At 43.3% G+C, this 13,313-nt stretch overlaps 1 protein-coding gene across 2 annotated transcripts in view; it reads right to left on the bottom strand.

Moving 5' to 3' along the window:
* Positions 1–13,313, bottom strand: part of fsip1 (fibrous sheath interacting protein 1) — a 27,746-nt gene extending 14,433 nt beyond the window's left edge. For both annotated transcript variants that reach the window (XR_003976738.1, XM_030356102.1), the window contains exons 1-7: positions 13,047–13,313; positions 12,334–12,424; positions 11,936–12,102; positions 10,822–10,900; positions 10,121–10,230; positions 9,452–9,574; positions 6,226–6,387 (exon numbers count right to left, since the gene is read on the bottom strand). Coding sequence is in view for 1 of the 2 variants with exons in the window: in XM_030356102.1 (XP_030211962.1) it covers positions 6,226–6,387; positions 9,452–9,574; positions 10,121–10,230; positions 10,822–10,900; positions 11,936–12,102; positions 12,334–12,424; positions 13,047–13,211 (897 nt within the window). In the remaining variant the exon portion in view is untranslated. The remainder of the gene's footprint in view (positions 1–6,225; positions 6,388–9,451; positions 9,575–10,120; positions 10,231–10,821; positions 10,901–11,935; positions 12,103–12,333; positions 12,425–13,046) is intronic.

Raw genomic sequence — 13,313 nt, 5'->3', positions numbered from 1 at the left:
CTCTTCCTCCAAAGTTCTCCTTCCACAGACTTTCATGCCTTGCCCGTTGGATCCATTGCTATTCACTTATGAGCAGAAGCAGGGGTGCTAAACGCGCGGGATAGTTTCTACACGAGTAAGGAGAGCACTTTACCGTCTCCCATGCAAATGAGAGCATACCTATCTAGAACAAAGTCTAAGCATTTCTTCAATAAGAGACCTTCAACTAGGTCTGAGCTGTCCCTTTCTGCTCTGGTTAGGCTGCTTTTGTCCTCCTGGACAACTGCTTGGTGTCTGCTGGAAATTCCTGTCCTATTAGGTGATTTACTCGTGGGTCATCTGGATTCTATGACAGCTTTTCATTCGGGTAATCTCGTTGATCTCGTTTTTGCCACCTCATCAAACATCCTTCAAACCAACAGTGCATACTAATGCGCAGCCAGGTATATACGTTTCCGGTATTTCGTTAGAAAATTGGAAAGAAATGAAATGTAGAGATTTGATCTGCCTCAGGTTATGCATACTCAAGCTATTAAGATTCAATTGTGAATATTATTGTTTTTTTTATGTTTTGGATGCCTGCTATCCCAACCCTAACCCTCTGCACAGAAGCCTTCCCCTTTCCAAAGGTCACAAGGAGTCTACTCGATCTAATCCTATCCAGGAATACTCTTTTGCACCCTGCTAATATTATTGAGTGGCCACTGTCTTTTGCCAGACAATGACGCACCAGTCAAAAAATCAGGACATCGAGAGCTTGAGAATAACACTACTTCATCTCCACTGTTTATTCAAAGCATCTGGACATGAAAGACCTCCAAGCATCTTTTTGCACTTTGCTTGCCCCGCTCCGAGCCTCACCAGTGACGGCACGAGCAGAGTCCGGCATCCTACGTGACAAAGATTTCCACAAATAACACTGTCGTGATCGATTGGGTGCCTTTCCCTAACCGATAACAGATTGACCAATCGTGAGAAGGATTCAAACTAGTGCTCGACATATTGCAGTTCACACCATAAACACAAATATTTATGCATTTCCTCCATAGTCACATTTAAATCTTCATTGGCAACAGGAATTCAATGACGGCACGAAAAGGGTCCACCGGAATTCCTTACATGACGCATCATATGAGAAGTAAGCAAGAGATAAAGCAATCTTCAAAGTCCCCGATTGACCTGACCTGGCCTGACCCAGGGTACGACTGCCAATACGACTGCAAGCACGACTGCAAGCATGCACCGTAGTGCACGCGGGACTCAAAGGCTGTGATGCGGCTGCGGGGCTATGACGGACACTGTGGCGAGCGCTGTGACGCAAGTGAGCTGTGAAAGGGACATTAGTGTCAGAGCAAGTTTGCCTTGACATGGACAAGGCCGTCGTAATTCTATGCTTGTCCCCCCCACCTTGTTGCGGACATCGTCAGCGAGACAGAATATGGACAATGATGGTACATCAGCTGCATGAAAGCTAAACGTATGTCTGCTGCACACAGCTATCTAGTCTGTGCTAACATTGGGGGTGGTAACAATGAGAACAAACGACACTATTATGCCACCGTTTTTCTGTGGTGGAGTGGTTGCATCCAGATGGCACCTGCACCACGGGGACAGTAGACTCAAGTCAGAGTCTAAATATATAACATTTTATTGGAGACAAATAATAGGAATTAGCAAACTGTTGCTTCCAGAAAGTCCACTCAGACACTCTTTAGTAAGTAAGTAGTGGACATGCTTGAGTTCAAATAACACGGTGTCAAGTTGGTAGTCCTATTCAAAGCCTGCGCGACAAAAGGGATGAGTAAGACTCTGCACGGCCAGCCGGCCCCCCTGGAGCACTCTTAACACTCCAGCATCTCGGGATAACACCACTTATGAGCACACAATAACAAGGGCACTGGGAGGATTACAGGGTTGGGCTGGCATGGGTGTGGTATATACCGTTGGACCACACGATCCTCGCAGAAAATAACCCCACGGGGACGCCGCGAGATGACTACATGAGCTCTCAATTGTCACCAGCCGACTGACCTCGTCCTGCAGTGAGGGAGGGCCAGGCTAATACGCCCCTGACACACACACACACACACACACACACACACACACACACACACACACACACACACACACACAGCGTTTTATTTCTTCCCTGTTTGTTTGGTGGATGAGATCAGGTTTTGCTTTGCTGCTAAAAGAACTAGCATGTCAATGCTACGCTAAGTCGATTATCATTGACGGAAGGCCAGGAGAAAGGACTTCCTCGGATTCACTCTTATTTTGTTTTGTGGATTCTTTGCGAGTGTGTTTCCAATGAAAAGACACAAGGACAGTTTCTTCTTTCTTATATGTAAAAAAATAAGGGTTTTTATCTGGACGACGGGGACAAAATGTTTCTCTCATTTTCCTCTGGCAAAGGGTATTCACAAGAATAGCATCACGCTGTCGTAAAGTCAGATTCAGATAAAGTCAGGTCCTTTTTGATGCAGGCTAACGCTAGGCAACAAGTCTTTCCCAGATGCGAGATGAGGAATCCTGTTGTGTAACATCAATTTTTTTTTGATAAATATTTTTCATTAACATGTCCTGTCCTGAAACAGGACTATATGTCTTAGCCGTCAGTAAAGGTCCACGATATGCCGCAAAAAGAGACAAAAGTTAAAACTGTTGACTCTTAGCTAGGCATAAACTATTCACATCAACGTTTACCTTTCAGTTAAATAAGGCTAAACATATCTGGTCTATAACATATATGATTGACATTGATACGAGACAAGTCTGTGGAAGATGATTAATAATACACACCATTAGCTCGCATGACACAAGGCTAGAGAAGACTCCCTTTCACAGAGATATCTGATTTATGTGTGCGATGACGTGCTCTACTATGCATGTGGTATTTAATCTGTCAGCCACGTTGTGTTAGGTTCACTCCCATGGTTGATAGGCTGTGACTCACCATATTGATGCTTTACAACTACGAGATGCACTAACATCATAGCATCCATAAAAACGAACCTGATTTCAGCCACAAAATGAGTGCGAAAGTAGTGAACTCTGAGGCAGTTATGGGGAAGAAACATGTGCCAAGGGACAGCTGAGAACCTTAAGCACAACAGCCATGGAATGGAGTTCAACGTGGGTGGTTCAGCACATTAAAACATTCAGGTTCAAGGAGGCATGATGGAATATGTACAAAAGATAAGATAGAATACAACTTTAGGTGTCCGAAAGGAAATTATTATGCCTGATATTGCTAAAAAAACGAGCAAAGATAGAGTAATAATTATAGATTAATAATTATAAGGTTTATAATAAGTAAATGCTCAGACCAGTGCCTAATAGGCTAAAGTAGGTTAAATTTAGTAAAATAAGTAAACTACAATGACAAAATTAACTAAACGTAAAGAATAGTAAAATTGCACCTGAAATTGAGTTATATTAGCATTGATATTGAAAAAGGTAATAATAGCAATGTTGCAAGTGATATTCAAAAGTAATATACGCATGATGGCCACTGGTAGAAAAGCCCTCATTTGGCGACGTTTGGTGCACCCAGGAGGTCTCTGAGGGGGGTGAGAGCTATTCTCCACAACACTGAGCAGTTGCCTCAGCATCCACCCCTCCAACACATCAAGTTCCACTCTCAGGACAGAACCATCCTCTCTGATGAGATTATTGAGTCTGTGGGCCTCATGCTTAGACAACTTGGTTGAAGAGGGTAATTAGATACAAGTATAAGGAAAGTTCAACATCATTGTGATTGTGGTTTTGCTGCTTAACCTTTGTATAAAACCGTCACTCTGTCAGTGCTTAACAATAAAGAAATCAGAGACAGAACGTAAAAGTAAAACCGCCAAAGTGAGCTTCCTAAATTTCTGTTGCTCCTCTGCTCTTTGTGAGCCAAGAGTTCCATTGTAAGGTGAGTTTGAACAACAGCAACAGGTGAATATATCCACCTGTTGCAACCAAAACAAATTGTAAACGACATGTGTTCCAACCAACGCACATCCAGAATAACAAGATCCTTATGCGCAACATGATGTGAAATAATAAGCGAATGCAGAGTACACCCCATCGGTCATTTTAGCTGACAGTAAATGCAGTGAGTTCATGTGTTAATATTGCCAAATGAAAGGGCTTGTGCCCGTTCGAGAGCTGGCTCTCCTCCACCTTTACCACCCCTGTAATTACGTCCTGATGAGGATGGCTGCCTCTCCTCTGTGGTGCTCAGCAGACTACACTGCCAAGCCTCACAGACTCACTCCACCCTCCCAGACCAAGTCAATGCACACAGGCGTACGCACAGGCTTGATGGCTTACTTCTCCTGCACATCAACCGTGGCCTTCCCGGGGCTGGGGGTGGGGGGGGGAAGATAATATGAAGCCAAATTTCTCGAGTCACAGGTTTATGCCTCGGCTCATCATCCCCTTGCGCAATGGAGCGTGCTTAATCGCTACCTTTTTCCATGTCACCGGCGATAGTACATCCGTCTCAGAGTGAAGGCACCCAGAGGACGCTTCCAGTGAGGCCGACCTCGGAGCGATCCGTGCCACGGTTAAATCACACAGGCACAAGACGAGGCTTGGAAACCCCAGCGCTCGACACTCCCTCTTGTTTACTCCAGCGCTGGGTTTTGATGTGGACGTGTATTTAAGGCAGGTGGTTGAGGCGCTAGTACCGAAGCAAACGGTTTCAATTAGGAGGGCGACTGCTGCCGAGCAGAGAGGTCGCCGCCGCATAACAAATGCATATTTACTTTTTACGATCACCTTTTGGATTCCCCGCAACAGAGGCACAGAGTGACCAAATGGCTGTAAAAACCCTGATTTATCACGAGCGTAGTTTGCCTTAAATGTAGGCTTAACGAGGGAAATATGATTTAAGTCAGGGAAAATAACAGTTTCTTTGAAAGCCTGGCAGGTGTGACCTTCAGTGAAGTTGTAGCGGAACAAAGTGGAAAGAAACAGAAGGGCGGAAAATGTGTTGTTTGAGGGATCAACAGAAGTGACCACATTGATATAGAACAGATGCAGGATGGTTTATGTGGAGTTTATGCCTGGCCCAATTGCTTTCAAGAGCCATGTTACATCCTGCATCTAACCTACAGCACCTTACGAAGAATTTATAAATTATAGGACTCGATTGTATACACACAGCATACCCACATAGTATTATAGATTGACAGTACACAGAATGAAATAAATTAAGGAGATATGAAGCAACAGAAATTAGCGCATGACTTCAGGGTTCAAAATCACACATGGAGTGCTGTCGTTTGAGATTCCCGCTGCACATCAGATTTTCCTTGACTATATCCAGGAGAATTCAAGTGGGACCCTGGGTTCACAAAATGTCCTTGTAAAGGAAAAAAAGGTTTTACAACTCCAGGAAAAAACGTATTTTTTATTTCTTGTTGGCAATCTATGGCAAGGATAAGTCTACCATCTGGATCGTGAATGTGTAGTGAGATAACGTTTGGGAATGAGATAGTACATGAGCGCACGTCTAGGAACAAGACCACAACAGAGTCTTAAATAAATCGTTCATTTATGTATCTATATCTTAATATTTCTACGGCCGTGCAGCCAAAGACTGAGGTGCTGCCGGGTCAACCCTCACTTCTCATGTGAAATGTTAGCGATATCTGTTGATATTTGCTGACATAATGCCGCCGCAAGTCACCGCTAAGATATTGTTGGATATTGGATATTGGTGCCGAAATCGACGAAAATACATCTACGCTGGTTGGTGCTTTGTCACATCCTTCGCTTAATAGAGTCTAACAAAGAATCTGGGAAAGAATGCCTCCCAGGCAAGGTATTCCTACATACAAAGGCCATAGTGTGATATGGTAGCCATGGATAGGGTCTGAAAATGCCTTCGCCTGGGTAAATCTTGATAACAGCCACATTGTATAACGATGTACCGACGAGTATTTTCCAACACAAAGCTTTCCAGGGCTAGATGATGCATCGAAAGCCTATAATTCCTCCTATGGAAACACTGTGTTTACAGCAACAAAATTACTGCAAAGATCGACTCTCTCCTTTTTTACGGCGAGGGGGGCTGCCAGGTAATTTACAACCAATGCTTTTATAGGAGACTTCCCTTGGCACCCCGCGGCTCTGACCTTGTTATAAGGCCTAATGACCCTGGCTGGTGAATAGGAAGAGAAGTTAATGGAGGACCCTATAAGAGTGAATTCAGAGCTGGCATGGTGCGAAGGGGCGCCGCTGTACACATACCTCAGACTCGCTGCCAGTCAGGAAGACGGGGAAGAAGTCTTCCGCCGGGCCCAGCGGGCCGAGGAGGCTCAGCTGGTACTTGATGTGTCTCTGGCGCTCCAGGTCCACTGGTTCCAGGGTGGAGGCGTGGCTCGTGGCGAAGGACGACACACATGGATCTCCCTAGCGGTGGAAAAGGTATAGAAAAAGATTGTTCTGTTTATCCATCTGTCCATCTTTGTATCTGCCCAACCCCCACCCACAAATCGACCAACCTACCAAGTTATCTATCAAACAACCTGCCAACCTACCTACCTACCTACCTACCTGCCAAGTTATCTATTGAACAACCTGCCAACCTACCGACCTGCCTACCTACCTACCTACCTGCCAAGCTATCTACCAAACAACCTGCCAACCTATCTAGTAACTTATCCATTTATCTACCAAACAACCTGCCAACATATCTAGTAACGTATCTATTCATCTACCAAACAACCTGCCAACCTATCTAGTAACTTATCTATTTATCTACCAAACAACCTGCCAACATATCTGGTAATTTATCTATTTATCTGCCAACCGCCTGCCAACCTATCTGGTAATTTATCTATTTATCTACCAAACAACCTGCCAACCTACCTACCTAGCTACTAGACAACCCATACACATAATAAACACAACTCCTGGAAATGAATGACACAGAAGGAAGAACACAGAAGGTGATTTTCCTGGCAGGCAGAACTTGAGCATAACCAACCCATCTGCTCAACCAAGCGTTGATTGTAAAACACACGATGGCCGTCTCCCCCGGAGAGCGTCGTTGTCGGACTCCTCTACCCGGCATTCCCTTCCTCTGCACGGTGGAAACGGAGAGCGATAATGACGCCGCGGAGCTTGCCAAGCATGCTGCCAAGTACCAGCAAAAAAAAGTTGAACAATCGCTCCTTCCACACAATGAGTGCTGTGGATGTATCATGAGAATCCAGAGGGTGGACCATGAGCTCATCTGGGGGGGGGGGGGGGGGGGGATTACATCAGTGAGGTAGGAGTTGTGTAACGGTCCTCTGGTGCAGAGCATGCTCTCAAAAGGAAGGCCTAGGAAGCTGACATAACTGCACGGGCCAGCCAAGATGAGACATCAGCGCGATGCTACGGATGGGTCTGTAAAAGGCCTTGGCAGGTCTCATGGCAGGCCTGTTTTCCTTTTGGTTGGTGATAAGGGCCCTGTGGTCAGTTTATCATGCTAACCTAACACAAGAGCTCATTGTGGATTCCAGGTTCAACAGGTCAACTCAAGTCAAACTTTGTGATCTTTAAAAGGACCATTCAGTTCATTCATGCCTCAGTCGTTAAATCATTTTGATGGCTGCTGTAGATCAAAAGAGGAAATGAGTGAGAGGAATTTCAGATCAAAAGCTAAAAGATGGTGTAATATAAACCACAGTGGAACAAAATGTGTTTGGCCACAAATGATTCTGGCCTCCAGAATCACATGGTGATCAATAAGTCACAGAGGTCCAGCAGGCTGCAGTCTAAAAGCACAAATGTCAATTATCAAAACACAGCAGTGGGGCTAGCTTCCAATTTTCATCTTTGCTCTGTTTCTCTCTGAATATTACTCATTATTACACATGTGACCCTCATAGATTGGACGTTAAGTGAAGAGTGCTTGCCTATTCATTCGACACAGGAGAGACCGGAGAAGTTTAAGAGGGGAGCAACACCGACCAAGCATACTAAAACTTCCCTGACTATATTACCTTTTCATGGGGGCTGTTATGGGGACTGGTCAGATTTCAAGAGCAATTAACTAAATTGTAAAAAATAACATTGTACCATGGAAAATACGTTTAAGTGACTCACACCAAAGCAATTGGTAGACGTTCCCTTCCTCAGCGTTCAGAACGGTAAGTCTGGTGTCGACTCTCGCCAAGGTCTAAGACGGGTCAGCAGAAGGGAGCGCTTTTAACGGCCAAGTTGCAGGGCCGTGACATAAATACAGGCTTGTTGTGTTGATGCCATTTATATGAGAGATAACAGCAGGCAGGAAGAGAACCTCTTGCCAACGAAAGAACCCAGAGCATCTGCAACCTCGACGGTTTGTTGTCTGACACCACAAGGGCCGCCGCCTCGCTTCAGCAGTCAAGGAAAACATTGAAAAATAGAGCGATGCCGTAAAGAAGTCTTTTGGCAGATTTGGTGAAGGGTGGGCACAGCTGATTGGGGTTCCATTAAACGCAACGATATGCAGGACTAGTACTGGTCTAGGACCCTGCGCCACCTTCCCAATGTCATTTCCGTCCCTGTGCTTTGAAAGGGGACTCAACCGCCACCAGGGGAGAGATCAGTTAAGCCAAGAGTTGAAGAAGGAAAAGTATTCAAGGATAGGTGCGCCAAGCTAGTTGAAACAAGGTGTTGTGTTGGAACAAGGCCCTCCAGGTGGGAGGGCTCTCTTTCAAGATGTTGGTGATCCCACCGTGACCCATCCTTTCTCCTTTTTCCGTCAGACAGATTTGTTTTTGCGTCAAGCTAGCAATATCTTGTCATGAGGTTAACATTCTAGTATTATTCAATTTTGATAGTTTCCGTCTTTATATATTGTGGCAACCCGGCCCGGGCCAATTAAGGAGATGCAGAGCACCTGAGGAACAGGTGGAGAAGCAGGGCTTGAATAGCCTGCTTCTCCACTCATTCGGGGCTCTCCCAGCCATTTGGCTCCTGTACGGAGAGACCGGTCCTCGTGGGTGACAGGATTCCACCCACGAAGGATGGGACCGTTGATTACTCCCAGGATTTTTTTTTTCAGGGACTTTGTGTTATGTTTAGGATTAATGGTGCCTTTTTGGTTTTTCCCCGCGAAATGGTGTCCTGTTTGGGAGGAGGTGGTTCGCTCACCGTGCCGTGTTGCCACGATATATATATATAGTAATTCGGTGTGCTGGCTCATGGTGGGTCTCGTGAGAGACCTCTCCTAACTGAAGGGCCGTACACCAACACACACGGTTTCCTTTATTCTCCTCAATCTGCTCCACCCTGCAACCTAAACAGAGTAACCCATGCCGACGATAAACCACCGCAGAGTCCTTCAAAGGATACATTCAAGCTCCCGAACGACACACTTACACACCTTGCCAATGTGAAAGGATCACAAAACAACGAAAGAAGAAGAGTACAGGAAAACTTCAGAATGAGATGCGCTCATCCTTCCCCACATGTTGCCCATCAGCACTGCGTGCCAGCCCACCTCCTGGTCGCCGGCTCCTCCGAGAGCGGGTTCCTCTTCCTCGTCGGACTCCTTGAGGAGCTCAGCCAGCCGCGCCTTCTCCGCTGGTGTCATCCGATAAGGGCCTCCAGCGTCCCCGGCAAGCTAACACGTTCCACGGACCGATGAGAAGGACAGAGGGCTGAAGGTCATCCATCACATCCCACACATTCTGAAGTTCCCAGATCATTTCAGCTCCCTTCCCCACAAAACTATCAATATCTCCCCATGATGTTAAAATTCTAGTTTTTATTCAATTTTGATCTAGAATAGTAGATCTAGTAATAGTATAATAGTAGTTCCCGTCTTTGTATATATATTGAAATATGGTTTTCTGTCGTTTTACCTTCCTCATTGTTTTATGTTTTTTGTTCTGTGTGTTCTTTGTCATTTATGTGAATTTCTGCTGCGACACATTTCCCCATGGGGAAAACAAAGGTACTCTATCGCTCTATCAATCTATCTATCCATCCATATGTGACCTGTCTACACTATCTAGCGTTCGCTGGAACACATGACTGTCACATATGATACATACATATAGATTTCCACAACCACTGAGGGGAAAACAAACAGCAATAGAAATGTGTACCTGGTCACGTGATGAACTCAGGCACTGCTCCCCCTGCCCTCTGTGAAACATTGACATACCTCAATGTTTCTCTTCACAAAGTCTATCTTGCTCTTGCCCTGGGGAGTGGCAATCGGGGTGAAGTGGGGAGAATCATCTACCTCTGGTAAATGGGTCATATTCTTTTTACCTATCAGAAAATACATCTTTAAAATATAGGAACAAATGATGATTACCAGTAGCTAGTGCTGATATCTAGAAATAAAGGAGAGACAGGAGAAGCAGCACACATGTCAGTTTGTCTCATTGCAAAAACGTGATTATGTTTGGATGTTTCTTGATGACTGCATTCAGAGCTGAAAAAATAAGAAGCTGAATCTAATACTCAAAACCATTATAAATGTTTTTTATCCCTACTTCCTGTAGGGATAAAAAGTAAAGGGCATTCTTCCCAGCTCAAGGTGGCAGTTTCGTTTGCTGCTGGCGCCATCAAGTGTTGAAAAGTTTAAACTGATTCAAGACCACTGTGAGGCGTTCCAAACTTTCATTTTTAGACAGAATCACAAACGTGTTATGACTTGCTATTGAGTTCTATTTGTACAATCTTACTTTGCTCCTCATATTTGTTATCTATTTCAACCTCATCAGAAGGTTGAGTTCTAAAGATGGGTTTACAGTCTACCTCCACTTTTAAATCTCAAATTAAACACAAATATCTATTTGGGCCAAAATATGACACAAAAATTACATTTTAGGAAAACTTTTCAATTAGTATCCATACCTTGATGAGGTGCTTCCAGTGCCAAAAACGACTTTGTGTTTTCAGCTTCGGCAGTAGATTCATATGTCCTTGGTATACTCTGCCATCGGGGTGGTATAGGGTCGATTTGTATCAATATTATTGGTGTGAAAAGATTGACAACACGTATACATCTGAAATCTGTATGCAAATATCAACAATCTGTGTGAAAAAAAAAATCGACAAATATATGCAACAATTCCAAAAATGAAAATTAAGAGTTTAAATATTTAATGTATTTGAAAGATATGTGGCATTTTGTGTTTGTGAAATGAATTTATAATTACAGATAAACAAATGTAGCCTTCACAGATTGTCAATATCTTCACACAGTTTAGCACAGACAGTGTAGATCAAGAATTAAGAAAGCATCATGTGACACAGCCTAAAGCGATTCAATTCTCAATGGATCAATCTTCATTGCTGGCAAAATTAAACACAATTCTAACACCAAACTAAATAATAAACATGTAAGAAAAGGGGCTATGTATTTCATGACCCCTTTTCTTAAAAAAATGATAAATTGCCTTCTATCAGAACACATTCTCTATTGACATCTTGGGGCCACAATTAAAATGGCTTGGCTTTTTTCATTCAATTAAATTTGCCCTGACGTTAAATAGAGGGGTTAAATGGTTTCCATTCAATTTATTGTTTATATTTAGAGTCTCAGGCTTAGCCTACCTCTACTCAACCCTTGCTATCTATCTTGGTCCTACTTCCCTTTATTAGCATCAATTATTGGAACAGGTTAGATGTTGTGCGATGTGCTACCAGTTGCTAAAGTGCTAGGTGGTATTCACCCTAAAACAGGAAATGTATTTCAAGCGTGTATAATATCTTCCTATAATGGCTGCTTTTTAACTGTATTCTCTTCTGACCCAGTGTTGTCCACATTCATTATTTCACTTTCATATCAATCTCATCGATGATAACCTATGGTAACCCTAACCCTCTTTCTTTTGGTATCAAGATTACATATTATAGCCCTTGTAGTTGCTGTCATATCTACCTTGGGTATGTTAATTAAGGCCAAAACCTGAGAAAGAGGCCTAGTGACAAATAACTTATTTAAAACCACAATTTGTTTACATACCATGTATTCACTCCAACGCTTTTGACTCCATTCTTTCCTTTGTAACTTAACATGGTTTAGCTTCAGTTCAGATGCAGCCAAGACAAAGTCCAATCTGGCCATTTCAACCAGTGCTTCTTGAGTTTTACAATCCCTATGTTTTCTGTTAGTAGGCATAGCCTTGGCATCTGAAAGAATGTCAAATGTGCATGTTACAGTTGAGAAATACATTATGGTTCATTTTTGGATCTCCATAAACCCTATAGGAATACCAATTGTAAACTTAAATATAATGGACATGAAGTTGATCGTGCATGGGATGAGAAATACAGCTAGGCACATGCATGGTAAAAATAATGGTATACTTTCCTCTCTTTATAATTTAGAAACTTGAGACTGTCTACCTACTGTACACTAACCTTCGTCCGTGTGATTTTGTAAGAGACTGCTTTCGCTTGTACTTGGCTCATCCTCAAGGTAGTTATCATCATTTAAGGTCATCGTGGATACCTAATAAAAGATTGTGCAACCACCAATATAAAATTTCCTTTATATTGGTTTATTGAGAGGCTTTGTTGAATTTTCGATTCTGATTGGTCAATTACCGCATGCTATATTCGGTGTAAAATGGAATAGGCGAGATAATGTACAGATGGACGTTCTTTATCGCGGAATGAATAAATAAATAAAATGTTCATTCAGAATCATTAAGCTCTCGTTTCCGCTTTAGAATTAAAAAAATATTTGTGTCCTCATGATGGAATGCGAATGCTTTAAATATCATGTAATGCTGACTTTCCTTAAGGTGAGATATGGGCCTTTTTCATATGGGCCTGTAGATGCTGGATTTTCTTCATATTTTTTACATCAAAGTGCGTTAAATATGTATTTGCTTCGTTGAGCAGATTTCACGTGAAGCCTTCTAGGATATCCCTGTACATGTTTTACTGTAAAGATTTATACGGTAGAGGATTAGGGCCACATTTGATTTTATATTTTAAGTTGACTGCTGACATTCCAATTTTTTCTCAGACTTCAGACTTTACTCAGAATTCAAAATAATTCACGTATGGCGCTAATACTCTTCCGTAAATATAGGCCAATACATCTTTATTTATTCATTTATTTTTACCTGTGGGTTGGCGTTCTCGTTCCTCAGAGCATCAAGGCGGGTTGAAAGACCGCTTGGACTCCTGCTGACAACCTGAGGTTCGTCTGAGGACACGCTCGATGCCCGGCTACCTGGCCGCTCACTCGATGCAGACCGGGGTCTTCGATCCAGAGTGCCCCTCGTCATATCCGTCCTGGCTGTTGTTTCTGTTTGAGGGTTTTAGCCAAACCAGACGCTACTAAAATACATTTTACGTTTTCGGTTGGTAACTATGGACGCCAACTCAAC

The sequence above is a fragment of the Gadus morhua genome, chromosome 5 (genome assembly GCF_902167405.1).
Source record: "Gadus morhua chromosome 5, gadMor3.0, whole genome shotgun sequence".
Classification (NCBI taxonomy): Eukaryota; Metazoa; Chordata; class Actinopteri; order Gadiformes; family Gadidae; genus Gadus; species Gadus morhua.
The sequence above is the reverse complement of the archived record's forward strand: the minus strand, read 5'-3'. Positions and strand labels throughout refer to the sequence as shown.